General features: G+C 40.4%; 1 protein-coding gene across 2 annotated transcripts in view; it reads left to right on the forward strand.

The window, feature by feature from the left end:
* Positions 1 to 26,642, forward strand: part of ENOPH1 (enolase-phosphatase 1) — a 35,912-nt gene extending 9,270 nt beyond the window's left edge. For both annotated transcript variants that reach the window (XM_030878006.3, XM_030878007.3), the window contains exons 2-6: positions 14,220 to 14,321; positions 15,766 to 15,968; positions 17,996 to 18,128; positions 20,058 to 20,181; positions 25,529 to 26,642. In XM_030878006.3, coding sequence (XP_030733866.1) covers positions 14,220 to 14,321; positions 15,766 to 15,968; positions 17,996 to 18,128; positions 20,058 to 20,181; positions 25,529 to 25,668 — 702 coding nt within the window. In that variant the 3' untranslated portion in view covers positions 25,669 to 26,642. The remainder of the gene's footprint in view (positions 1 to 14,219; positions 14,322 to 15,765; positions 15,969 to 17,995; positions 18,129 to 20,057; positions 20,182 to 25,528) is intronic.
* Positions 26,643 to 27,750: the final 1,108 nt, after the last annotated feature.

The following is a 27,750-nucleotide window of genomic DNA, read 5'->3' on the forward strand; positions in this document are numbered from 1 at the left end:
CTTGGCTAACCTCAGAGAACTTGAGGAGGCACTGGAATGGCAGGACTGCCTTGATAAGTAGCTGTTGATGGGTTGATCAACATTCCCCAAACCTTCCCAGTTGCTCAGGATTCCTAAAGGGAGATATACCCATGGTGGTATGTGAGAGGAATTTTGTTGATTCAACTTGAGACAAGGGGAGGAGCCTTTGGAGAATCACTGTATTGGGTCTGAGTATATCATGAGGTAGATTAGAAAACACCTCCGGCCTTAATTTCTGGTCTCTTATTCGCCTACCGCCTTCCGTATCATGGCACTTGCATAATCTTTCCAGCCTAATCAATCTTCCCTTCTTTTCCCTCACATTTATTTGAATACCTATCATGTGCCAGGCTCTGCTAGGCAACCAAAATCCTTAAAGATGCTGCTGCCATCCTTAAGGAACCTAGTAAGGAAGACAGGAACGTTAACAGGTTGTCTTTGCACCATCAGAATCCTTTGTGGTTTCCTGTTGGCTCAAAGATGCTTTCAACTCCTCAACTTCAGTGAATTGGGTTTTCCAACTTTCTATTCCTCTATTTCTTTACACTTTTTTTTTAATAGCTGAACATGCCCATTTGGGTCATGCCACACTTTCGTGCCACCACCATTCCTCCAGCTTGGGATGTCATACTTTTTCCTCTCCAAGTGCAAGTTGGTTCCATGTACTTATTAATTTAAAACATATTTATTGTGTTAGGTTATGGGAATACACAGGCAAGACCTGCTTCTGCTTTCACAGGACTTCTGTTTAAGCAGGAATTTCAAAATCCTCTCTCTCCCTCCTTTGCAGGGCCATGTATTTGCCACTGTAGCAGATGCTGCCTTGTGGTGGTGTCTGTGTGTGCTGTCTTCCAGCGATGCTGAGAGAGCTCCTTAAGGGCAGAAAGCAGAGCCTGGCATAGTACTTGCACATAAGGCATTCAGCAAATGCTTGTTGATGGTGATATGATGCATTCCAGAATGGGCCTGGGAATGGCTGGTATTGCTTCTCCCACTTCTGCTATCCCTGATATTTCAGATTTCCTCAAGGTGATACTTTTATCTTATTTGCACAGTATGCAATTTAACTGATGTATTTCTAGAGTCTCATTAGAATATTCATTGACCCAAGATTTCTAAAACCTCTTAGTTTTAGAGAAAGAAGTCAGTTAACAATGGAAATTAAAAACCATAAAAAAATTTTGATTAACAATTAAATTTAAGTATTTAAAGAGCTAAATATGTTATTCTGTGGAAACTTGTATCTGTTAATGTGAGCATAGAGGGAAGTGTTTTTTCCCCAAAATTTTTCCTCAAAAATTAATTCACACTTGTTATGAATTGCAAACATTACAGAAGATTTTAGTGTAGAGAATGAATGCCCTTTCTGCTCCTACCACCCAGCAATAGTCATTAAGAGTTTGGTGAACATTCCTCCTGATTTTTTTCCCTATGCATACAGTAAAGTCACTTAGATCCTTGAAAGAAATGTAGTCACATTGACCCCCAAAAAGGTACCAATTCTAATAAATAACCCCTGTTTTGAAAATACATAGATAAGCCTTTATCTTGCTCAGATAAACTTTTAAAGGATATCCTGTGTTTAGCTCTGAAAAGTCCTACCTTGTCTGATGGTTCTTAAAATTTTCCATCCTTACAGCTCACCCCATGTCACCCCTTCACTAAAAAAAAAAAAAAAGTATTCTTTTTACAGTAAAAGCTTATTTTTGTATAAAACTTTAGATTTTCACATTTATTAACTCACTTAATTTTCAAAATTGGTTTTGGTTCGGGTAGGGGTCATAAGAGGGGTGGAAGCCAAGCCACCCTGACCCTCTTGCACCTGGTTCTCCATCACCTTTCTGTATTGTGTGGAAAGTTGGTAGCTCTGTCCTCAGAGGCCCTACTGGAAACTCATTGGACCCTTCCCAGGGGACTCCATTTCAGAAGCATGGATTTCTTTTCAAACACAGAATTCTTTAATACAAAAAGGGTTCTTTGTCTTCTGGGTATGTACGTGAGCGGTTCATTTCTTAACTTGATTTTCTTTTCAATGATTCATTATGTGACCTTCTAACAAGTTCCTTTTCTTAAGTCTAAAAAGTGTGGAGCTGATACCCTTTACTGAGTAGAGAGAGACTAGCACATGTGGTTTGGAAACTAGTGGTAATCCTGGCAGTGGGGCCTGGGTGGGACTTGAGAGAGGAGCTCATGGTTAGATCGGCGCTTGGCAGCTAACGTGGTGTGCTCCGAGAGGCTGGCTGACTCCTGCCCCAGACCTTGTGTGGGTCCAGTAAGCTAATTAGATCCCTTTTCCTGGGATGATCGGGTTCTGGGGATCTGACTCTTCAAACTAAAAAAAAAGACCTGTTTGATAAACTATAACCATAGTTTCTTAATTTATGCTTAACTTTTATGTGCCTTTGTGAAATGGAGGAAATAAGGGCACTTGTTTCATAGAGCTATTATGAGGATTGAAATGACATAATTCAGGCCATTCATTAATCAATTCATTGAGTAAATTTGGAGTGCCTTGGGAACAGTGGCAGATGTGAGAAGTGATAAGATTCTGGATGTATTTTGTAGGTAGGGCTAACTCATTTGCTGATGAATTGGTTGGATGTGGCATGTGAGAGAAAAAGGAGTCAAGCACGACTCTAAGGCTTTTGGCCTGAGCATCTTGGCAGGATGGAGCTGCCACTTACTGAGCTGGGGGAGATGTGGGAGGAGTAGGGTTAAGGGCTAGAAGCAAGAGTTGAGTTTCAGACATCCAAGTGGAGATCTGGGGTAGGCAGCTGGAAAAAAGCAGTCTGGAGTTCAGGGAAGAGGTCCAGGCTAAAGCTATGGATTTGAGGGTCATCAGCAACAGATGGTATTTAAAATCATGGATTAGAGGAGATCACTAAGGATTGACTGTAGAATGAGTGCCTGGAATAGTGATGGCTTAGTCAGTGTTGGCAGTTATTCCCACTATTACTACGATTACTCATATTATTCCTACTTATTAGAACTGTTACAGAACTGCCAGGTGAACCAAAATCTCTCATTCTTTTTAGTACAAATCTCTTTGAGAAAAATGGTATTAGAAGTTTCTGTAGAGAATATATTATCAGTATCCAGGGATTTGGATGATCCTAATGAGTTGTGCTCCCCGAAGCCATTCACCCCCAGAGCTGGATAGGCTCAGGCATTAGAATTCAGTAGACCTGGGGTTGAGTCTAGGCTTTACTTTGTACCAGCAGTGAAACCTTCTTTTTTTTTTTTTTGGACAATAAAATGATTTTCTTTTATCAAGCAATATTCTGTTAAAATAAAACAGCATTCAAGGAATTTAATGTAACCCAGTAACATACTTCATATTAGCATTCACCCTTAAAACATGTGGCATTATTATACAGTCTTCAAATGTACATCATAGTCATTTAATCTGTCATGTCTTATTAGAATCTGCTTTCAAAAACGGTGATGTTCCTAATTGGAAATACAATATTGATTATACGATGAATAAGCCAGCTGTAGTGGGCTGAATGATAGCCCCCCAAAAGATATCCATTTCCTAATCCCTGGAACCTATGAATGTTAACTTACTGGAAAAAAGGAGTATTGACAGAGATGGAGAAATCACCCTTGATTATCTGGTGAGCCCTAAGTTCAATGCCAAGCGTCCTATAAGAGACACAGGGAAGATAGATGCACAGAGAAGGAGGAGGCAGTGTGAGCACAAAGTCAGAGATTGGAGCGATGCAGCTACAAGACCAGAAAACGGAAGCGGCGAGGAATGGAACCTCTCCTGGAGTCTTTGAAGGGAATCAGGCGCTGTCAACATTATGATTTCAGATTTTTGGCCCCCAGAACTGCAAGAGAATGTTTATCTGTTTATGTTTATCTGTGATGTTTATCTGTTGTTTTCAGCCTCACAGTTTGAAGTCATTTGTTACAGCAGCCATAAGAAACTAATACAACACTATTTAAGAGGTGCTTTTGGGCTTCCCTGGTGGCGCAGTGGTTGAGAGTCCGCCTGCCGATGTAGGGGACACGGGTTCGTGCCCCGGTCCGGGAAGATCCCACATGCCGCGGAGCGGCTGGGCCCGTGAGCCATGGCCGCTGAGCCTGCGCGTCCGGAGCCTGTGCTCCACAACGGGAGAGGCCACAACAGTGAGAGGCCCGCGTGCCAAAAAAGAGGTGCTTTTTTCAAGTTTAATTATTTTTAAACAATATGAATGATAAATAAGAACTTTAAAGAGCTCTCCTTTTTTTTTTCCATGGGCAAACCACATATATTTATTTGATTGGATTTTAGATTTTTGATTTTTCAGATCAGCCTCTTCTATTAAATAGCATCATGATTAAAAAATGTACAATAGACTAAGATGCAGTCTGGAAGACGAACATATAAAAAGGAAAATAGAGATCACCATATCTTAACCATTCGGTAATTGCTCAACAGTTTAGTGTATTTTGTCCCAGTATATGTGTTCTACATATATATTTTCTGAAGTTGACCCTATTCAGTATAGAGTGAAACCTTTTTGAGCCTCAACTTCTTCATCTATTCAAAGGGGTCACCTTGCAGAGATGACAGGTGGATTCAAGGAAGTAAATGTCAGTTTCTTCCCTGTCTTCTCTGCTCATAGGGACTTGGACTCCATCCTAGAGCCAGTCAGGGTTCCCTCTCTGCAGCTCATGAGATACTGATATTCTTTCTGTCTCTGTGCTTCTTTTTAAAACCTTATGCCAACTACTAGCCCCTTGTAATGATAACCTTCCTTTGTGAGATGTGAGTCATTGCAATTAATTAGATTATAGTTTATCTTTCTTGAATTACAGTTTAATCTTTTTTTTTTTTAATTGTGGTACGCGGGCCTCTCACTGTTGTGGCCTCTCCCGTTGCGGAGCACAGGCTCCGGACGCGCAGGCTCAGCGGCCATGGCTCACGGTCCCAGCCGCTCCGCGGCATGTGGGATCTTCCCGGACCGGGGCACGGACCCGTGTCCCCTGCATTAGCAGGCGGACTCTCAACCACTGCGCCACCAGGGAAGCCCGAATTACAGTTTAATCTTCTTAATGTGATTTAGAAGACACTTGTCTTATGAGCAACACATTTTATTAATTCTTTTTGAATGCAGATGATGAAATCTAATGTTCATTCCTTAAACGCTTCAGCTTTCAAAGGGGAACGGTTATGTCTCTGCTTACCCCTTGAAAATAGGGACAGCAAAGTTATAATTTCTGAGCCCCTGTGGCCCTTTGTAGCAGCCAGAGCACCGAAACTTCTTTTTGGTAGCTCCTAGTATGGTCTTCAGGAAGGATATTTAAGGAGTAATTCTAATACCACAACTGCTGAAGCACTCTGATGGATGGCATGAGCCACTCCAAGAAGTAGTAAATTTTCCATTGTTAGAAGTGTTCAAGCAGGTACAGATTTCCGGTTATGAAACAAATAAGTCACGGAGATGTAATATATGACGCAGTGACTAGAGTTAATGATACTGTATTGTATATCTGAAGGTTGCGAAGAGAGTTAATCTTAAAAGTTCTCATCACAAGAGAAAAACTTTGTTTTAACTGTGTCGTGATTGATGTCAACTAGACTTATTGTGATCATTTCACAATACATACAAATATTGAACCAATATGTTGTACACCTGAGACTAATATAGTGTTATATGTCAGTTATATCTCAATTTAAGAAAAGACTATACTGATTAAACGTAAAAGCTTCTGCACAGCAAAGGAAACCATAAACAAAATGAAAAAACAACCCACAGAATGGGAGAAAATATTTGCAAATGAAGCTACCAACAGGGGATTAATCTCCAAAATATACAAACAGCTCATGCAGCTCTATGTCAAAAAAAGAAGGAACAAAAAACAACCCAATCAAAAAATGGGCAGAAGATCTAAATAGACATTTCTCCAAAGAAGACATATAGATGGCCAAAAAAAGCACATGAAAGGATGCTCAGCATCACTAATTATCAGAGAAATGCAAATCAGAGCTACAATGAGGTATCACCTCACACTAGTCAGAATGGCCATCATCAAAAAGTCTACAGGGCATTCCCTGGCAGTCCAGTGGTTAGGACCCTGCGCTTCCACTGCAGGGGGGATGGGTTCGATCCCTGGTCGGGGAACTAAGATCCCACGTGCTGTGTGGCACAGCCAAGAAAAAGAAAAAAAAGTCTACAAACAATAAATGTTAGAGAGGGTGTGGAGAAAAGGGAACCCTCCTACACTGATGGTGGGAATGTAAATTGGTACAACCATTATAGAGAACAATATGGAAGTTCCTTAAAAAACTAAAAATAGAACTACCATATGATCCAGTAATCCCACTCCTGGGCATATATCTGGAGGAAACTCTATTTCGAAAAGATACATGCACCCCAGTGTTCATAGCAGCACTGTTTACAATAGCCAAGACATGGAAGCAACCTAAATGTCCAGCAACAGGTGAATGGATAAAGAAGATGTGGTATATATATGCAATAGAATATTACCCAGCCATAAAAAAGAATGAAATAATGCCATTTGCAGCAACATGGATGGACCTGGAGATGATTATACTAAGTGAAGTAAGTCAGAAAGAGAAAGACATCATATAATTATCACTTATATGTGGAATCTAAAAAATGATACAAATGAACTTATTTACAAAACAGAAATAGAGTTACAGATGTAGAAAACAAACTTATGGTTACCAGCGGGGGAAGGTGGGGAAGGGATAAATTGCGAGATTGAGATTGACATATACACACTACTATACATAAAGTAGATAACTAATAAGGACCTATTGTATAACACAGGGGACTCTACTCAATACTCTGTAATGACCTATATGGGAAAAGAATCTAAAAAAAAGTGGTTATATGTATATGTATAACTGATTCACTTTGCTGTACAGGAGAAACTAACTCAACACTGTAAATCAACTATACTCCAATAAAAATTTTTTAAAAATCTTAAAAAAAAAAGACTATACACTTTCATTGTAGAAATAAATATGTCAAAAAAAAGGGGGGGTTTCCCCTCGGTATCTCATGACCCAGAGAAAACCTTTGTAAACCTTTATGTCCATATTCTCTTAGATTTTATCTGTTAGACATTTCCGAAAATACGATTATGTTCTATTTTTTATTTAGAGAATGTGATTTTTTTTTAAAATTAATTAATTAATTAATTTTGGCTGCGCTGGGTCTTCGTTGCGGCGTGCGGGCTTAGTTGCGGTACGTGGGATCTTAGTTCCCCAACCTGGGATCGAACCTGGATGCCTTGAATCAGGAGCATGGAGTCTTAACCACTGCACCACCAGGGAAGTCCCAAGAATTGTGATTTGTTCTTAAGATCCATCAAGCTACTTGATTTTCCTTTGCTTTTTAAAAAAAATAATTTTTGGCTGTGTTGGGTCTTCGCTCCTGCGTGCGGGCTTTCTCTAGTTGCGGCGAGCACGGGCCATTGCGGTGGCTTCTCTTGTTGTGGAGCACAGGCTCTAGGCACACGGGCTTCAGTAGTTGTGGTGCGTGGGCTCAGTAGTTGCGGCTCACTGGCTTTGTTGCTCCGTGGCATGTGGGATCTTTCCGGACCAGGGATCGAACCCATGTCCCCTGCATTGGCAGGCGGATTCTTAACCACTGTGCCACCAGGGAAGTCTGTTCCTTTGCTTTTTATCCTCTGAGATTAATACAGAAATAATAGCCCACCAATATTGCCTTTGTGTTGTTTAATTTTCTGGCTGGAAAATATTAAGTTCTCAAATACTATAAATCATTTGCACTGTGTGGTTCCTTTGGAAGCCTTTTAAAATAGTTTCTTTAAATAGCAGTAGTATTACCCATTACTTTTTTATTACCCATTTTCTTCAAAGGAGACTTGAGTAAATATTATAGCAACAATTTTATTTTTATTGATTCTATGACATTTTCATTAAAACAGCCAGTTGACCATAAAGCAAATCCATATTTGGACTTCTGAACATTTATGAGGCAACTTCTTTAATTAGATCGTCAGAAATATTGTAGCCCTAATGGAGCTTTTTCAGAATGCTGTCGTTGAGCTGTGTAGAATAATAAATTTCTGCTTGCAGAGTATCCCATCTAACATTTAGTGGAATTTAATCGTAGTCCCCTGAAAGACAAGTACTCTCATTTAGTTCTGTAGCCTTTTGTTATATGTACTACTGTAACAACCCCATAGGTGACCGGTGAACTAAAAATATTTACATGCTTATAGAATCCTGGGTTTATTGCAGCATTTTTACATACTATAGAATTCTGAAATTATCTATAAATGGATTATAACTATAACTGAAGTTAAAGTATTTATCATCACAGTTATTTCTGGAATTAATTTTAAAGCCTGAAAATTTTCAATGGGCAGGTTTGGGCAATAAGTACTAACTTTAAAAAGTCTATTTTTAGAGCATTCTTACCTGGTATCGTAGTACATATCAGGCTATGATATAATTATTGGCTTTTAAAAATAAGCAACTTGAAGGCATTTTTTTTTGCATGATAGATGCTCAATAAGTATGTTTAAAGAATGGATAAAATCTTCACAATTTAGTTATTTGCCCCATGTACTTTTATGTTATGCAGTAACACTTTTGCACTAAAATAGACTGTTCGATCTGCTAGCATGCCAATTCCAGTTATACTAAGTTCAAGCTTCATTGCCTGCCTTTGTGTATTAGTGCAGAGGGGAGTTTTATGGATAGAGGAAAGAGGCAAATTGGATGACCAGGAGTTCTAAAGTAATTTCTAATTTCTAAAGCTTTTCCTAAAAGTTTAGAATTGTTTGAAATCTTAACCTTTTATTTCTGTGAGTTCTCTGAGGAGAGGGTCTCTGGTTTATAACTCTGTTATCAGAAATGTCTGGCACTCAATAGGTCCTCAGTAAATGTTGAATGAATGAGTTGGTTGTCTTTGTGATTTATCTCTGGGGACTTCTCTGCAATTATTTATCACTAAATTGGGGTAAAGGTGATGCTTGCCCAGTTTAAATGTTTGTGCTGGAGTATATAATTAGTGGTAAGGTACTGGGTGCTTTCATCTGATTATCTCTAATGACTGCAGTGACTGCTTGGTATTGTCATTGCCGTTTAGCAGATGAGAAAACAGGCTCAAAGAGGATAAGTTACTTGAACACAGCTAGTAAAAGACAGAGGTAGGACCCCAGCCTGGCATGCTGCCTGTAGTCTGTACTCTTTATCTGCTCTCCCACAGAGATTAAGGACCTGGGCTCTCAGCATTAACAGGCTCTTCATGAATTGTTCTTGGTACCAGTAAAGCTGGATATAGGAAATTCAACTTTGTGAAGCACAAAGTAAATAATACAGCACTGCATGCGTTTAGAAATTTTTTGAGTACTTCAGCTCTTCAGTTACTGGGTGGCCCTGAATCTGACCAAAAGTTTTCCCTGGGGAATATTCCAGTTGCTTAGGAGTTGGGGAGTAATGGAGGCTGGCCGCTGGAGGAGAAGGACCAAATGAGAAAGGTGTAGGACGAGGGATCAAAGGTGGCTTGTTTGTTTTTTAATTGTAACCCATTTAAAACAAGCAAGGATAAAGATTAATGTAATGACTATGCACCGACCACAAAGCTAATTAAACCTTCATATTATGTTTGTTTCAGATCTTAAAGAAATAGAACATTACAGCTATAACCGAGTCCCTTAGCACATCCCATTTTGTATTAGACTTTTATTCATATGTTAGAGTTTATATTCATGTTGATAAATACGATTTTAGTACATTCATTTTTAACTGCTATGTAATGTTTTAGAGTATGAATATACCCGTTTATTCTCTAGCTGATGACGATTTAGGTTGTTTCCAATTATTTTGCAGCATACCCAGTGGGACAGTAAACTTTTTTTTTTACTTTCTTCTCTGCACATGTGTGTCTGCCTAGGAGAAGAAGTGCTGTGTATGTGCGCCTTCGGTTCTGCTGCATCTTCTCAGATAGCACTCTCAAGTGGGGGCGGGTTTGCAGTCCTGCCACAGTGCATGAGTGCAGGAGAGATGCTAAGTGGGAGAAAGCAAGGAATGAGGAGGGGCATGCTGAGAAAACCGAGTATTTCAAGAAAATCAGAAGTGTATCAGCCCAGTAAAAGGAATCTCTTGCAGAAAAGGAAAGCTGTCAATCTTGGCTCTTCATTTTCCTTCTTTAAGATCAAAAATGAGATTTTATGGAGCTTAAACAAAGCTTTTGTGTCAAGTATGCTGAAAATTTTGTCTGATCACACTGTTCTGAATCTGCTGAGTGATCCATTACTTACTGGAATGCACCATGAGAACAAACAAAATTGAATGGCTTCTTTTTTTTTTTTTGCGGTACGTGGGCCTATCACTGTTGTGGCCTCTCCCGTTGCGGAGCACAGGCTCTGGACACGCAGGCTCAGCGGCCATGGCCCACGGGCCCAGCCTCCCCGCGGCATGTGGGATCTTCCCAGACCGGGGCACGAACCGGTGTCCCCTGCATTAGCAGGCGGGCTCTCAACCACTGCGCCACCAGGGAATCCCGAATGGCTTCTTTATTTTTACTAGGGCAGGTGAAATTTGAAAAACGTATTGTGAAGAGAGGTAAACACTTCAGGCCTACCATTTAAAAAAAAATCCAAAATAACTTTCTTGTGTTGTATATTTTCATTTGGGAGTGCAATTTAAGTTGAACTTAGAATTGGGTCTTCTGAAGTGTTAAAAAAATTCTAATTATGGAGCCAAGCCTTTGTTCCAGTCAGGGAAATTCTATGCACACTAAAAAACATGGTTTTATTCATAATGATCTATTAACTATGTCCTAACCATGTCATCCCCCAGGCCTGTTAGCAGGAAATAAAATAAAAAGTTTTCTGTCAGCTTCCTCTTTTTTTTTTTTTTTAATTGAAGAATCACTGACTTACAATATTAAATTAGTTTCAGGTATACAACATAGTGATTTGATATTTTTATACACTACAAAATAAGGATAAGTCTAGTTTCCATCTGTCACCGTACAAAGTTATTACAGTATTATTGCCTATATTCCCTATGCTGTACATTGCATCCCTATGCCTTATTTATTTTATAACTGGAAGTTTGTACCTCTTCACCTACTTTGCCCATCCCCCCACCGCCTCTCCTCTGCCAGCTTCTTTCTTCTCTTTTTGCCCTTGTTCACTCTATTGTAGCAGTAGTTAAGAAAATCTCATGATGCAGAAGCTTGTAATAAGGAGGAAGCGGAAAGGGAAGAGAGGGAGAAGACACAGATCAGTGATTTTCAGCACAAAGCTGGGTGGTGGGCTGCTACTGGTTAGTACTAATCAGAAGAAACTGGGTGTGCCGTTTGGCACAAATGACCCTGCAGTAGCACATGCTGGCACTTAGTGAATTGGAGCCCATTCTTATTTTTACATTTAGTGAGCCCTCTCTGCAGGGAAGAGGATTGCTTGTCTCCAGGGCCTTTTGCACACTACGGGAGTCTTTCCCTACCCACACTGTTCTCTGTGTGTGTAACATTCTCTCCTCTAGTCTTCTCCAGGTTAGTCCTATCCACCTTTGGTGGTTCTCAGACTTCTTATTCTCAGGATTCCTTTACACGCTTAAAAATTTCTGAGGACCCAAAGAACTTCTGTTTATGTGTGTTTTTTATATATATATATATATATATATATATACACACATATACATATATGTGTATATATATATTTTTTTAAAAATAAATTTATTTATGGCTGTGTTGGGTCTTCGTCGCTGCACACAGGCTTCCTCTAATTGCGGCGAGCGGGGGCTACTCTTCGTTGCAGTGTGCAGGCTTCTCATTTCAGTGGCTTCTCTTGTTGCGGAGCTCAGGCTCTAGGCATGAGGGCTTCAGTAATTGTGGCACGCGAGCTCAGTAGTTGTGGCTCGCGGGCCCTAGAGTGCAGACTCAGTAGTTGTGGTGCGCAGGCTTAGTTGCTCCACCGCATGTGGTATCTTCCTGGACCAGGGCTCGAACCCGTGTCCCCTGCATTGGCAGGCAGGTTGTTAACCACTGTGCCACCAGGAAAGCCCTATGTGGGTTATATTGATCAACATTTACCATATTAGCAATTAAAACTGAGAAATTTAAAAATATTTATTCATTTTAAACAATAAACCCTATTAATTTGTTAACTTTAATAAATAATATATTTTTATGAAGAATATTTTGTTTGTTTTGGAAAACATGGTTAGAAGACTGTTTTAGACATTGTTTTACATTTTATAAACGGGCTAGGAAGATGGCTGGATTCTCATATCTGCATTGGGTCTGTTGTGATATCACACCTGTGTAGCCTCTGGAAAACTATTGTACACTCCTGAAAGAATGAAAGTGAAAAAGGCAAATAACATCTTAGTATTTTTTTGAAAATAGTTTGACCTCGTGGAGCCTTCTAAAAGGGTCTCAGGACCTCAGGGGTCCTGAATCTCACTTTCAGAATCATTGATTTAGATCTCAGTTCTGTTGTCACTTCTCCAGCGAAGGCTTCCCTGACCTCCCTCACTAGGTCAAACTTTCCTATTATGCCCTAGTAGTACTGTGTACCTCTCGTCTGTACCATTTATTGAAGTACCACCTTAACTTTAATGTCTGTTTCTGCTACTTGGCTCCTTGAGATTAGGGATCACGTATGGGTTTTGCGCACAATTATATCCTCAGCCCTTGCCACAAAGGCCTGCCCCGTACTGGGCATTTGGTGCATATTTAAATAAATAAATGAGTGAATCAATTTAAATAAACAGACTTCTTGGATTCCACTTGATTATAGACTTTCCCTTAAAATGTAAGTCCTTCTCTGAATTGTATACCTGTTGTCTCTATTCAGAGCATATATTTATTTTCTGTTTTTTCAGACTGATTATTGCTAAGACTGTTGCAGGGCCATTACACCCCGGATCTGTGCAGCATTCTGCTCATACTCTGTCTCACCCATTGCACCATGTTACAATTCTCTGTTTACCTTCCATCCCCCCCCACTAGATTCTTCAGAAGCTTATTGAGAAAAGGGATTGTGACTTGTTTATCTTTTCAATCCCCTTCTCCATGCCGCAGTAGCATATCTTAGTATATAGTAGACACTAATATTTTCCTGAATGTGTCAAATTGGATTTGAAAAGATACATACACTACAATTGCAAGTAGATGTAAAAATTTTGACCTAAGAAGAATCATGTTCCCAATGCATGGATTACTGACAGGTTATTTATTTCTGAATTGTTTTGCACATCAGAATACATAGGGTAATTCTGTAGGTATTCTGACTTCCAAGAAAGAATCATCATGATCAGGTGTTTTTTTAAAACATTTGTGGACTTCCCTGGTGGCTCAGTGGTTAAGAATCCACCTGCCAATGCAGGGGACACGGGTTTGAGCCCTGGTCCAGGAAGATCCCACATGCCGCTGAGCAACGAAGCCCATGTGTTACAACTACTGAGCCTGTGCTCTAGATCCTGTGAGCCACAACTACTGAGGCCGCATGCCACAACTACTGAAGCCTGTGCACTTAGAGCCCGTGCTCCGCAGCAAGAGAAACCACCAGAATGAGAAGCCTGCACACTGCAACGAAGAGTAGCCCCCGGTCACCTCAACTAGAGAAAGCCCACACGCAGCAGCGAAGACCCAACACAGCCAAAAATAAAGAAATAAATAAATTAATTAAAACAACAACAAAAACATTTGTCATACATGGACATCATTCTGTCACAAGATATTTGAGTTATGTGCATGTCCCAAGTACTGTGGTGTGCAATGGGGATGTAGCTGTGAGCAGGGTATACTTGATCCCTACCCTCAAGGATGTATAGTCTAGCCATCTGGTTTGAGTCAGCAAACTTTTTCTGTAAAAGACTGAATGCGAAATGTTGAGACTTTGAGGGCTATATGGTCTTGGTTACAAGTACTCAGCTCTGCATTGTGGCCCCAAAGTGGCCATAGACACCCTGTAAACAAATGAGTGTGGACACATTCCAATAAAACTTCATTTACAAAAATGGGAGAAGATTGGATTTAGCCCACAGGCTGTAGGTGCTGACTCTTGATCTAGTTCGTTTGTTTCTCAGTCTCCGTCTGACTCCTATATCCGGAGCACCAATTTTCATATTTTCAATGAAATTTTCATTGTCTTATTTGCTAGAATTAGCTAAGGTGAGGTTGTTGAAGAACTTGATCTCATGCAAACCACTAAAGCTAATTCTTGTTTTTTTCTTTTGCACTTTTATCCAGGACATTTTATTTCCTTACATCAAAGAAAATGTTAAAGAGTATCTGCAGACACATTGGGAAGAAGAGGAGTGCCAGCAGGATATCAATCTTTTGAGGAAACAGGTTGGGATATTTCTATTCCATTGCTTCTACATTCCCAAGGGTGTTAGAACTGAGGATGCCTAAAGACTTAGAATATTCTCTGAGCTTATTTTAAAATAAGTGCTCTGGATTCACAGGGCATGGACGTTGTAGTGACTTGCCTGCTTAGGAATTCACAGTACCTAATTAAAAGGCCAGATATAATGACATCAATGGCAGTTTGTGGTCTCTACAATTGCCTCTTTCTGGAGCTATTTCAGTTGCATAAAATATCATGTATTTATAAAACTAAGTCATTTCTGGATGGAATGCAAAAGGGTCTTGTGCCATCTGATCACATTTTTCATCAATGTCTCCAAGTGATAACACCTCATCACCTCATTCTCCACTCTCTTCTCCTCATGGCATGAGCCCCTGCTGCCCCTCCACAGAGTTCCTGGGCCCTCACATACCTCTCTCCCCAGCTCACATTCAGCCCAGCCTTCATACCTGCCTTCGCCTTCGTTACATGTACTTTGTTCTACTTTGATCCCTCCCCAGTTTTCAGTCTTTCTCCTTCCACATCGTGTGCTGTGGAACTACCGATCTGTTGTTTTTCTTATTAAAATTGCTTCATTGGCAAAGGTCTTACATGCTATGCAGAGCTAACTCTCTGGCTTTTCTGAGTTAATTTTCTACATTGGACAATGTGGAAGGCTTTCTGTAAATTCTATAATGTTAGAAGTTAGGATTGGAAAGAGAGTTACATCCTTTGAGGCATGGGGCATTTGGATTTGTTGAATTTTCCAGATAACTCAGGGTTAGTCTGAAACACTCCCTTCTTTACCTTTTTTTGTTGTCTCAACTCCTGTTGTTGAAACATACATACATAATCCCTCATTGTAGCATATAAATCAATCATTGAGTCTTTAGGGATTGGACATATGCATTGTCATAGGCTAAACAGCTTCTAAATAGCTATTAAGGTTTTGCAGGATGTGGGAGATTGCAGGAGACTGAATGTAAACCAACCCCAGACATTGCTTCACTAGTTTCTTTTCATTGAATTCCAGGCATAAACTAATTTCACTGAGATTTTCTTTATTTCTTCCTCAGTTAGTTATAGTGCAGAGAAAATGATCTGATTTAATTGAAGTCCTGGTTTGTTGATCCTAGTAAGTGAATCAACAAACCAGGTCTTATTATAACATTTTATCATTTTGTGCTATCCCTTTTCTCACACACAACATGCCTCTTGGTTTAAGTTTCAGCTTTAGTGATACAGGAAAGGTAAATTTATTAATTATAATCCAGTTTTTTTTAGGAATCATTCATATCAGTCCCAAAGCGTAGGATACTTTAATTTTAACAGGGCTCGGTGCTAATGGTGGTTGGAGAAAGTTGGTCTGCTAGTTTTCAGGTATCATTTAAGGGATCTTTTTAAAAATGAGTAAGAAACAAATTTTGTGTTGTTTATGATTTAAAGGCTGAAGAGGACTCCCACCTGGATGGGGCTGTTCCGATCCCAGCAGCATCCGGGAATGGGGCGGATGACCTGCAGCGGATGATCCAGGCCGTGGTAGATAACGTGTGCTGGCAGATGTCTCTGGACCGGAAGACCACGGCGCTGAAACAGCTGCAGGGCCACATGTGGAGAGCGGCATTCAAAGCTGGGAGCATGAAAGCAGAGTATGTAGCTCCTCAAGTGACTCTAAACACTTCACTAGCCACCAAAGCAAATACATTTTCCACTAGTCCTCTCTCTCCAGTGTAAGTTGCATGATTTGCCAAGTAGATAAAATCAACATTCTTTTTATTCCAACAAGTGAGTGAGTTATTTTGTTTTGTTTTTTCAAAGCTGGGATAAAGCATTTCACCCAGATAAATCCCCCAGGCCCATGTCTGGCTTTGTGTGATGGTTGGAGACTTTTAACTCAAGTCTAAAACAGCTTCCTAGATGTAAATCAACTATACTCCAATTAAAAAAGAAAAAAAAAAAAACCCCACACACAAAAAACAGCTTCTTAGAAAATGGCAACTTCCTTGAACTAAGTCATATCTGATCCTTAGTGTATGAGTGACAGCACTGTTGGGCTGCTTCCCAGGATTGAAAGTTAGATTACCTGCTTTCTGCTCTGTTAGAGAAGTAAGAATGCTATAAAATTATGCACCCCGTCACTGTGGGGTTACTCAGTGTCAGCAGTGCCACTCTGTTCTGTGCTCTTACAGCAACTTCCAGACCTCGGAGTCTTGATTGTGGGGTTCCTAAGAGCACTCCTGCCGAAGGAGACTCGTGAGTCCTATGTTGCTATATTAAGAAATCTTAATAAGTTGCTGCCACTAAGGATTTCAGGGCATTGCCTGATGTAAACCCTAAGATCCAAGACTGTTACTAGCTGCCTATATTTCTTTTGTTTTTCTGTCAACTGAGATGCCATTCCTTACGTACTTTACAAGGGGCTTCCACCTTTTAAGGATGCTTTAGAATTTCAGGATAAGCCAGTGATGTGGAAGTAAATATCAGTTAGTTCACTTGGTAAAACACTCAAAGCATTGGAGTCAGGAGATGATGCTCACAGGAGTTAGCCCATCCTTCTCCTGGTTTTAGTTCCTTAATTATAAAACCAAGGACTTGAAATAAATCATCTTTGACTTCTAAGCCCTGCTTTGGAGCAATAACAATCTGCAAATTCAACATGGACTAATCCTGTCTCTGAGTGCAAAGTAACATACAAAGTAACAGTTACTGCTTGTTTTGAACTAGTAGCTAATCCCTTTTCTTCATTTTGTTCAATGTTGTTTCATCCAGTAGAAGACTTCTCTGACATTTTCCAGTTAATCTTTTATAGATGACTGGTTCCACATCCCAAGTTGCTTGTACTTCTCTTTTCACCCATCTCCTGTGATGTTGTCCACTGTAGAGTTGGTGAACAAGACTGTCAGGAATCATTGCTGATTAGCTAATGTGAAATGGTACATGTCTGTTCACTGCTTTGTTACATAATTTTTTTCCTGTATAGTAAAACCTAAGGTTTTCTTAGTTCTCAAGAAACGTAGTTCTGTTTTCTAGCTAATCAAAGATTAATAGCTTTGAGCCTCCAAACATTTTTTTAATTGTTTGGGTGTAGATCTTTCTAAAAGCATTTCCATGCTCTCTTAAGGCACGCTGGACATAATTGAACCTTTTCTCGTCATGAATTATATCAAAGGCACACAATAGTACACTAGTATTGTTGTTTGCTTTTTTGAATTTCTTGGCAATTCAAAAAACCCCTTTCTCAGGGAACTGTATTCAGTATCTTGTGATAAACTATAATGGAAAAGAATCTGAAAAAGTATATATATATATATATATGACTGAATCACTTTCCTGTATACCAGAAACTAACACAACATTGTAAATTAACTATACTTCAATTAAAAAAAATTCCTTTCTTATTTTATCTCTTTTTCTGTAATCACTTTTTACTGTCCTTAGTGTGGCTGTCTGTCAAAAACTCTTTTCCCCTCGACCTAAATTACTGCTTCTAATCTACTGTGACCCTGGAACTCTGGGGACACGCTCATTAGATCTGCAGGAGTTCACAGTCTCATGGAGGTGCTTTTCCTGGCCACCATTTGGACACAAATAGAGAAACTTGTGGCAGCTATTTGACTGGTTTTCATTTGGCTGGATAACATGTTCCTTCATTTCAACTTGGTGGTCTTCCCTCTAGGTTCTTTGAAGATGTGGTTCCAGCAGTCAGGAAATGGAGAGAGGCTGGAATGAAGGTGTATATCTATTCTTCAGGGAGTGTAGAGGCACAGAAACTGTTATTTGGGCATTCTACAGAGGGAGATATTCTTGAGGTAGGTTACCCGATTACTTTGTTTTTTTGACACCATCAAAGCATAAAACAGTGAATGTGAGTGCTAAAGTTATAAGCTAAGCAGCATTCAGATAATTGCATTTACATATGCTATGCAGGTTGTAAAAAAGAAGTGGAAAAACTGGGGAATACATTGTGGAAGGGTGAAGTGTAGCTGTGGTACCAATCTTTGCATCAGGGGTTCTTAAACTTTGCTGTGCATAAGGATCACCTGGGGAGTTTGTTAAAAATGTAGATCCCTGGGCCCTGTTTCCTGGCAAATCTATATCAGAAGGTCTGGGCTACGGTTGGGAATCTGCATTTTCAAATATCTACCCTAAGTGATTCTGATGACAGTAGTATTAGAACCATATATATATATATCTATATATCTCACAGATAAATAAGACCTAAGCTAGCTTGTAAATCAGCTATCTTGTCAGTATTAGAAAATCATCAACCCAAAGCAAAGGAAACTAATGGCTTCTTTTGGTTGTTTAAAGTATTAGGTAAGATGTAAAAGAGTGGCACATGCCACTGTCCCTCACAAAAGGGCACACAGACTTCTTGAATGCAGGAGAGTAAATGGTGGATTCATTTGTTTCTGGTACTTTGGAGAGAGACAGATTTTATTTTAGCAGATTCAGCATTCTTCTGTAAGAGAACTGGGCATGTTATTACACAGTGATTACTTAAGGCCTCCTATTAACATTCCTTGTACCTGAGAAAAGTCTTGCTAGCTTTTCTGTCCCACAGTCCCTACGTCCCCTGGAAGACAGGGTAGTCATTGGAAAAAGGGACTACATTTAGGACTTTAAAAAGAAATGCTGACTAACTGAATACAGGCTGAAATTAGTGATTCACAGTAGTTTACTCAGCCAACTATTTTTTTTAAATAAATATTTATTGACCCTCTACCATGTGCAGAGAACACTGACTTTGGAGATTGTCATAGTCTCATCTTACTTTCCTGCTTTTCATCTTAGTTCTAAGTCAAATATTAAATCAGTAGTAAAACCCTTTAATTGCTTGTTAACTATTCTCCTCTGAATACAGATATAAGCTTCTTTTCTGCTCTCTCTGATGAAATAGACAATAAGGTGAGAGTAGACAGGACACAGTAATTACCCTCCGAGTTCAGTAATAAAACTTTATTCTACACTTGCTTAGTGTGAGGCAGACTTCAGAGAGAAAGAAAGTATGCAAAACAATTATTAACTTTAAAAATCACAATATTAATATTACCTTAATTTATCTTTGTTAGGCTTATTTTTAGTTTGTGAAAAGTTCTGAAAATATTCGAAAGATCACATCGTAATAGCTGATCCTAAATGTGAACTTATTTTAATGACTGTTGGTTAAATTAGTAAGTTATATATTTGACCCCAATTATTTCTAAGATGTCAAGGGTATATATGAGCTCTTGGGTAGAATTTAAAAATGTTTTAATTAGAAAATGAAGGTTTCTTGAAAGTAAAGTAATAGCTTACTAATTAAGCAGGTTAGAGAAATCTGGTCATTCTGGGATCAAAAGGACAATGTTGAGAACCTTTCATCGGGTGAAACCCAGTCTAACAAGTAGTTTGAGTGAATATAGTGTTTTAAGGATAGGAAATAGGGCATATATATTTTAAAAGATTTTGGATACAAAATTAATGCTAATGGAAGAAGGCCAAGATTATAAAATGATCTTATATACATTGAATTGGTAGTTTTCTTTTTCCAAATGTTTATTTCTATAAAACCTTAGTTTATATTTACTTTTTGTAGCTTCCATAAAATTCTCTATGAAGTAGACTTACAGGGAATATTTGTTGAGTGGATGAAGTCACTATGATTGTCGAGTAGTTCAGAGAAAAGGGATGAGAGACAGAGGGGCTGGGTTGCATGTGTGTTAGTAGCATCGTTCTTTCCCCTTCTCTGTGTCCAGCTTGTGGACGGTCACTTTGATACCAAGATTGGACACAAAGTGGAGAGTGAGAGTTATCGAAAGATTGCCAGCAGCATTGGGTGCTCAACCAACAACATCTTGTTTCTGACGGACGTTACCCGAGGTGAGTAATCTGACTTCTTGCACTGTACGCTCCAGGGTGGGAGCCGAGCCTGGCACTGCACACGCTTTGCCTTCGTAAAGAAAGTTTATGTGGGTAGCCCCGGAAAATGAAGCAGGTTTATAAAAGGAAACAGTGAAACAGCCAACCCACCTCCCTCTCCATCTACCCATCCTTGGGGGAAGTGGCATTGGAAAGATGAATTTTTCTCCTTTTAACATGAAATGGGGAGATAACAGAGGCACCCAGCGGTAAGGGTGGGAAGGAGCATGCAGCCAGGAGTATGCGCGTGGGTGTGTGGCCAGTCCAGCACAGTCAAGTCACAGGGGACCTGCATCAAATGTACTTAACAGAAGTGAGATCAGCTATACACCCTCAGCAAAAAAAAAGTGAGAGAGAGAGAGAGAGAAGTCTGTAGTTAGAGCGATTTTGCCTCATTTTCCTGCTGGCTGATGAGCACTGCCCCTCAGCGAGGAGGAACCTCATTTCTCCCTTCCCTCAGATGGGCTCAGGCCCTGGGCGCCCCTCATGTTGTAAACCTCAGCCTCACTGCACACGGATCTCATGTTTAAAAATTGGCATCTTTTTTACCCAGCATGGCCCTCTTTATATGATATACAGTGCATTAGCACATGCATTATCACTGTAAGGAGTGAATGTATGAAACAGCACATACTGTACAGTATCGGCAATTTAAGTGATTTCAAGAGCAGGTTTTTTTGCGGTACGCGGGCCTCTCACTGCTGTGGCCTCTCCCGTTGCGGTGCACAGGCTCCGGACGCGCAGGCTCAGCGGCCATGGCTCACGGGCCCAGCCGCTCCGCGGCATGTGGGATCTTCCCGGACCGGGGCACGAACCCGTGTCCCCTGCATCGGCAGGCAGGCTCTCAACCACAGCGCCACCAGGGAAGCCCTCAAGAGCAGTTTTGACCAAACGTAAAGCATACGCTCAAGCATCTATCTGTATGAGAATATGAGTCCTCCAGAGAATTACAGAAGGAACCGGTAGTGAAGAAGGAAGCAAGCAGCAGCAGGCGAAGAGGTCGGGGGGTGCTGGGGGAGGTGGGGGGTCTCTGCCCCTGGCTGGCGAGGCTTTCCCAGACTCCCTCAGCTGGCTGCAGCCTTTGATCTTGTGGTCATTTTCCTTAGAGTCTGTGCGTCTCTCGGGGTCCTACTTTGGTGTATTTGTAATTGCACTTGTGTTGGAGGATAGTTTTACTTTTTTGTGTTTCTTCCATTCATCTTGGATCATAAGTTTTACCATTCGTTTACCCATAGTACAGGGCTTTGTGTACAGTGCAGCTGCTCTGATACACTACATCTATTTCACCAGGCTCAAGAAGGGAAGTAGGGAAAAGGGGCGGAGGGCAGGGGCGCTCTCCTATCTGGTGGCTCCGAGGGACTCCTGGGCCCCGTGGAAGCAGCTTCGGCAGTCTGTAGTTGACATTCCTCCCTCCAGCCCTTCTGTTCGTTGTGGCAGAACTAGAGTCACTCCCACTCACTGGGACTTTTCAGAGATGTCGCCCAAAGGCAAACCCAGGCTACTGGCAAAGGCATCTTATCTGTGCTAGCGTGAGTATATTCTTTGTCTGCTGCTTTGGTTTATCATGTTAGGTACGATCTGTAGGCATATAAACAAATATATACTAATTTGTGAAGCAGTTTAAAAAAAATATCTTAACCAGCATAGGTCATCTAATGCCTTCAAGAAGTCATAATGTGTGTTCCAGAGAAAGAGTGGTAGACAGGCTTAATTCTACCTGACGTACAGTTGACATTCAGTAACCGCTAATATCTTTGTTAAATTTCAATCCTCGGTGAATCTAGACTGGAATTTTTGATCTAGGGAGATGGTAGCAAATCACAGCCATTTGTTGTTTGGAATTTTGAAAGCTCAGTAGATTTAGCGGAGACCTGCCCCTGCTACACGTCCTGGTTTGGGTCAGCCTCAAAGTGCAAGGTTCTACAAACTCATCTTATTCTTCTGCATCCTGGAAAGCTTTGCATTTGCGTGTCTTAACTGCACTGAAGGTGAGAGACAGACGCGTGGACACACAGCTTCAAGGTTCACTGTGTAACCAGCTGGCCAGGCTACACCTATGTACCAATAGCTATTTCACCTGGCCTCTGCTTTGAACTGTCAGCGTACTGTAAATGTTTGCCTGTCATATTTCTGTGTATAAACCATTTACTGATTCAAAGCTACATTTTACCCTCTTCCTTGAATGGCTTTTTGGGGCTTTGAGTGGTGGGCTGGGTAGGTCACTTTACTATCTGTGTAGATAAAGGTGTGAGGAATGATAATTTGAAGACCTTTTGCTTTGTTTTGCTCCTTATGCAAAGGAAATAGATCTCTTTCTGGTGAGTTTAGCTGGTTTAACCTGTGAATTGCTTTTCTTTAATCATTCATGTAAACAGGGCTGTTGGAGATGAAAATCCATGGTTTGCCCTATATTTAATTCCGCTAGGATTTTGATCGGTGAGTGTCTGCAGGCTTAGAATTAGAGATCTGCTTTGTGGCTGGAGCTCCCCACAAAGTCAGCCTGTCCCAAGCATTCTGGGATTGAATGCATGATTCAACCTGTGATCCCCAGACTCTCGCCTTATTCCCTGCTTTTTGGTTACCGCTAATAATTGTAACCCCTGCCCGAAGACCACTTATAGTTTCTTCATATTCTTGTCTTTAGCCACATTTTTTTTCTAGTTGCCATCAAAGTACATCATAATTTCAAGTCTTTCTCTTTTCTCTTAAGCCATATCCCAGAAATTATTCCTATTCTCTTTAGAGACTAGAGATAATCTCCAAGTTGTCTCTCCCTTGAGTCCTCTGCAAGGAGGTTTTATTCCTGCCGTTCATCTTCTGCCAGCCCCATTCCTGCTTAGGCAGTAGGGCCAGACCTGGGTTCACCTGTAGCTGGGACAGGGCCAGGCACCTGGCTACCTGCCTTGCTCTTTTCTATTGTCTCTGATCCTGTGTTTTAGTAGCACGTGTCCAGACTTCCACTGCCAAGGCAGAGTGGAAGACTAAGTTGATATCCCAAATAATACTCAAATATAAAAGAGAGAACTGAAAGACTTTTCCCTTTGGAGGGAAAGAAAAAAGAGGTCCAGGGTTTGAAGTCAACAAGTATTATTAGATAAGTGTCTCAATAATATATGAAAAGAGCAAATAGATGCTTAAGGACAAAAACTTGCCCCACGGTGATCTTGGTAAGAGGCTGAATGTGGAACGGCCACTAGTAAGTCCCACATGGATCGTGATGACTCAACGTGGTTGAGATCCTGGGTTGCTGGTCCAGAGGACTGTGCTTGAGGCAGCCAGGCTGGGAACTTGGGGTGCGTGGAAGGCAATGCCTTTGCTGCTGGAGTGAATGGCATCTGCAGAATTTGCCAGAGGTGGGGATTTTGGAGCACTATTTTTGGTCTGGGAGGTGACAGTCCTTTCATAGGAGGTGGGTAGGTGGAAGAGACAGCTCTGCCCCATTTACTCTTTCTTAGTACTGCTGCCCTTTAATTAATGCATTCCGTTGCTCTAGCTGTTTTCCACAGATTGAGAAACTACTGGGGTTTCTTATTACACCAGATCTGAATTGCAAAGAATGTGTTTCAGATTCTTCCCCAGTTTTGCTCTATCTGCCCAAGTATGCCCCATCTCTGTGACCACAGACCTGTGTCCTGTGTCCATTCTCCTACTGTTTGCACATGTACTTTATGTCTGCCTACAATTCCTCCTCTCTTGCCAGTTTTCCTTCCTTGAAATTTCTGATCAAAACTTACTATCTGTGCAGAGGAGTCATTTGTTAAATTGCAGGTCCTAATTCAGTAGTTGCACATTGGGGAGCCTGACATTCTGTATTTGTAACAAGCTTCCACGTGATTTCCACACTGCTGGTCCAGGGACTACACTCAGAGCAGCAATGCTCTAGAGCAGGAGTTGGCAAAATTGTTCGGTAAAGCAGGGGATCCCCAATCCCCTGTTAGGATGCGGGCCGCACAGCAGGAGGTGAGTGGCGGGCAAGCGAGGGAAGCTTCATCTGCCGCTCCCCGTCGCTCGCATTACCGCCTGAACCGTCCCCCACCACTACCCCGGTCCGTGGAAAAATTGTCGTCCATGAAATCAGTCCCTGGTGCCAAAAATGTTGGGGACCACTGCTGTAAAGGGCCAGGTAGTAGCTGTTCAACTCTGGTCCTTGTAATGCAAAAGAAGCCACAGATAGTACATAAGTGAGTGGGTGTGACTGTGTTCCAATAAGACCATGTTTACAAAAACAGGCGGTGGGCCATAATTTGCTGACCCTTGTTCTAGAGCACAGACCACAGAGTCTGACACACGATTTCAAATTTCACCTCTACCACTTGCTAGCTCTCAGTTTCTGCATCTGTAGAATGGAGATAGTAATACTAACAACCTCAGGGTTGTTGTGAAGATGTAGATGGGAATGGAAGTTCCAGGAAAGCAGGAACTTTGTTTTGTTCACATATCTCTGGTCCTAGAATAGTACCTGGCACATAGTAGGTGCTAAATTAATACAAGGTATTAGCTATTATCTTTCAGATGGACACAAAATGAGGAGGGGTACATAACCCAAGACATATTAGAGATACCCCCTCAAATACATAGCTTACTTAGTTTCATTTGACTAGTCCTGTTTTTACTTCCACGCAGTCACTGATCTTAAAACACTCTTAGTCCAATGAGGAGAGAGACAACAGGTAATAACATGTCAAATCATATTGTCTTGATAGGACTAAATACAGGGTGTTAATGGAGCACATAGGATGTTCTAATACAGATGGTAGTAGCTCTAGAAGATAGAATATTTGAGCTGAATTTTGAAGAGTAGGAATTTGCCAGACAAAAAAGATGGGCAGTCTAGCCAAGGGTTGTGACATGTTTGGGCTCCAGGTGTGAGAGTAGGTATTTCAGCCTGATTAGATCCTGGGATTCCATTTGCCCCATATCTATTTAATTGGTATTATTCCTGACAGCCTGTCCTTTGGGAAACAGCTCAGTTCTCTGTAGGACTGATGGGAGGGAATGGAAGAAAGCTGTGGACATGGCTCTGTCTTTGTGCATTCATAAGTACTTAATAAAGCTTAGAAGTCTAGGACACACTGCCCTCCTTGTCTGTCAGTACAGTTAGTTATGCGTTTGAAAAAAATTTTTATGGAAAAATTAAAAATTATATAAAAGAATAATAAGTCCACCCCCTGTGCTTGTCTTTTAGCTTCAACAGTTACCAAATCTGGACCAGACTTATTTGTTACATTCCCACATCCCTCTGATTATTTTGAAGCAAATCCCAAACATCATATTCTGCCATTTCTGACACATATTTGGATTTTCGCAGAGGCCAGCGCTGCTGAGGAAGCTGACGTGCACGTAGCTGTGGTGGTGAGACCTGGCAATGCAGGGTTAACAGATGATGAGAAGACTTACTTCAGCCTCATCACGTCCTTCAGTGAACTGTACCTGCCTTCCTCAACCTAGAGGAGGAGTTCTAAGGAAGACCAAACTGTCTTCACAGAGTTGTCCCTGTAGTCTAGTTTTATTCTAATGGTAAAAGTAACTTACTTAAAAAATACATACATACACATACATAAGGTATGTAAGTGTGTGTATGTTCAAATTACCTTTCACAAGCACGTAAGTGGGAAAAAGAATCTCAGTTCAGTGAAAAGGAAACTTATTTAAAGATGATGCTTTATATGTAGAAATTGTTTGAAACCACAGCTCTAACCATTATTGAGGGCGAAATATAGTTGATAGAAGAAATTACTACTATACAGGTCAAATGTGTTATGTTTATCAAGTCATGTACCAAAATAGAAAGGTAGGTTTGAGAAGTTACTCAGAAGCCTGGTTATTTTAAAAACTAGAAGTATTTCGAAGACATTCCTAGTAATAATCTACTCCTCTTTTAAATTGTGAGTTAGAAGATTACAGCAACTGAATTTCAAGCTATTAACCTTCCCTATTTACAAATGACAAAGCTATTTGTTTCTGCTCCAAAAGAGAGCAAAGTTGGGAAAGGAAACTCATTTGAGTCTTGATTAATCATATATCTGTTACTTAAGAAACTTGCTAATCGTTGTGGTACCCACAGCAAGCAGTTGCCTTACCAGTGAAAAAGATGCACTAACGTAACAGCTAAAATAGAAATGTGCTTCCTAATGTTTAACAAATAGTCCTAACCCTGCCACTTATCACAGATTTCAGAGTTAACCTTGCTAACTACTTCTTAGCACAGTTTGAGAACATATGTTAACTGCTGTTTACTATTAAAAAACAAAAGGTTTGCTGAAATTTGTCCATAAGACCTAGAAGAGCCCTAATATCTAATGTTTTCTCTGAAATGGATATGAGAAATGTAAATTTTATAACAGCATTATTTATCCTAGTTCAGCCTAATAGGATGTCGTGTCAATTTCATGTGGTAATTAATAAAAACATTTTCTTCTTTGCTCAGTTGTTGTTTTTTTTAAATAAATTTATTTATTGTATTTATTTATTTTTGGCTGCGTTGGGTCTTCTTTGCTGCGCGCGGGCTTTCTCTAGTTGTGGTGAGCGGGGTCTACCCTTTGTTGCGGTGTGCAGGCTTCACATTGCTGTGGCCTCTCGTTGCAGCACGTGGGCTTCAGTAGTTGTGGCTTGCGGGCTCAGTAGTTGTGGCTCGAGGGCTCTAGAGCGCAGGCTCAGTAGTTGTGGCTCATGGGCTTAGTTGCTTTGCGGCATGTGGGATCTTCCCGGGCCAGGGATTGAACCCGTGTCCCCTGTGTTGGCAGGTGGATTCTTAACCACTGCGCCACCAGGGAAGTTCCTTCACTCAGTTTTATGTAGGTTTGCTTACTGCCATAAGCAGAAGAGAAACTGAAGAGAGATTGGACAAATAAGAATTTTAGTTTAGTTTTTTGCCTTAATCTTGTGTGTGTTTGTGATATGTGTGAATATGCATGTGTGTGTTTTAATGGAATGCCAGTAGAAAATCACTGACTATCATTTGAGTTATATATACATATATGGCTAACCTTAGTGGTTATTATTTCATTTGGATAGTAAACATTCAAGATATGAGTAGATTTCTTAGATTTTTGAGAATCTTATATTTGAGGTATATAAGATAATGCTTGAAGGAGGCAATTATTCTCCTAATTAATCAAGAAAAACTAATGAATCCTGGAGGAATAATTTTGGGGATGCTTTGAATAAGGAAAAGGAAGTAGCCTTGCAAATATGAGAGGACAGGGAATGTAAAAGATTTTATGTTGACAGTTATTATCTTCTAGTAGCTAATGAAGAAATCTAAGGACTATGAAGATAGATACAGAAGAGTAGTGAAAGGGGAATGAATATACGTAAATCTTAGAAATGGGAGTAATTTGTAAGTGATGGTAAAGCCCAAATGGTAATTAAAGGATGAACTTCATATAGTTTCTGAAAAAGTTTATGAGAAGGCGAAAGAAAAGGGGTCTCTTAATGATAGTAAATGAACAATTGGAAAATTAAGGAAGGAAAGAAAGAAAATTATGCACCAGGGACTAGATTAGAAAGGAATTAAAGGAAAAGGAGGAT

The sequence above is a fragment of the Globicephala melas genome, chromosome 5 (genome assembly GCF_963455315.2).
Source record: "Globicephala melas chromosome 5, mGloMel1.2, whole genome shotgun sequence".
NCBI lineage: Eukaryota > Metazoa > Chordata > Mammalia > Artiodactyla > Delphinidae > Globicephala > Globicephala melas.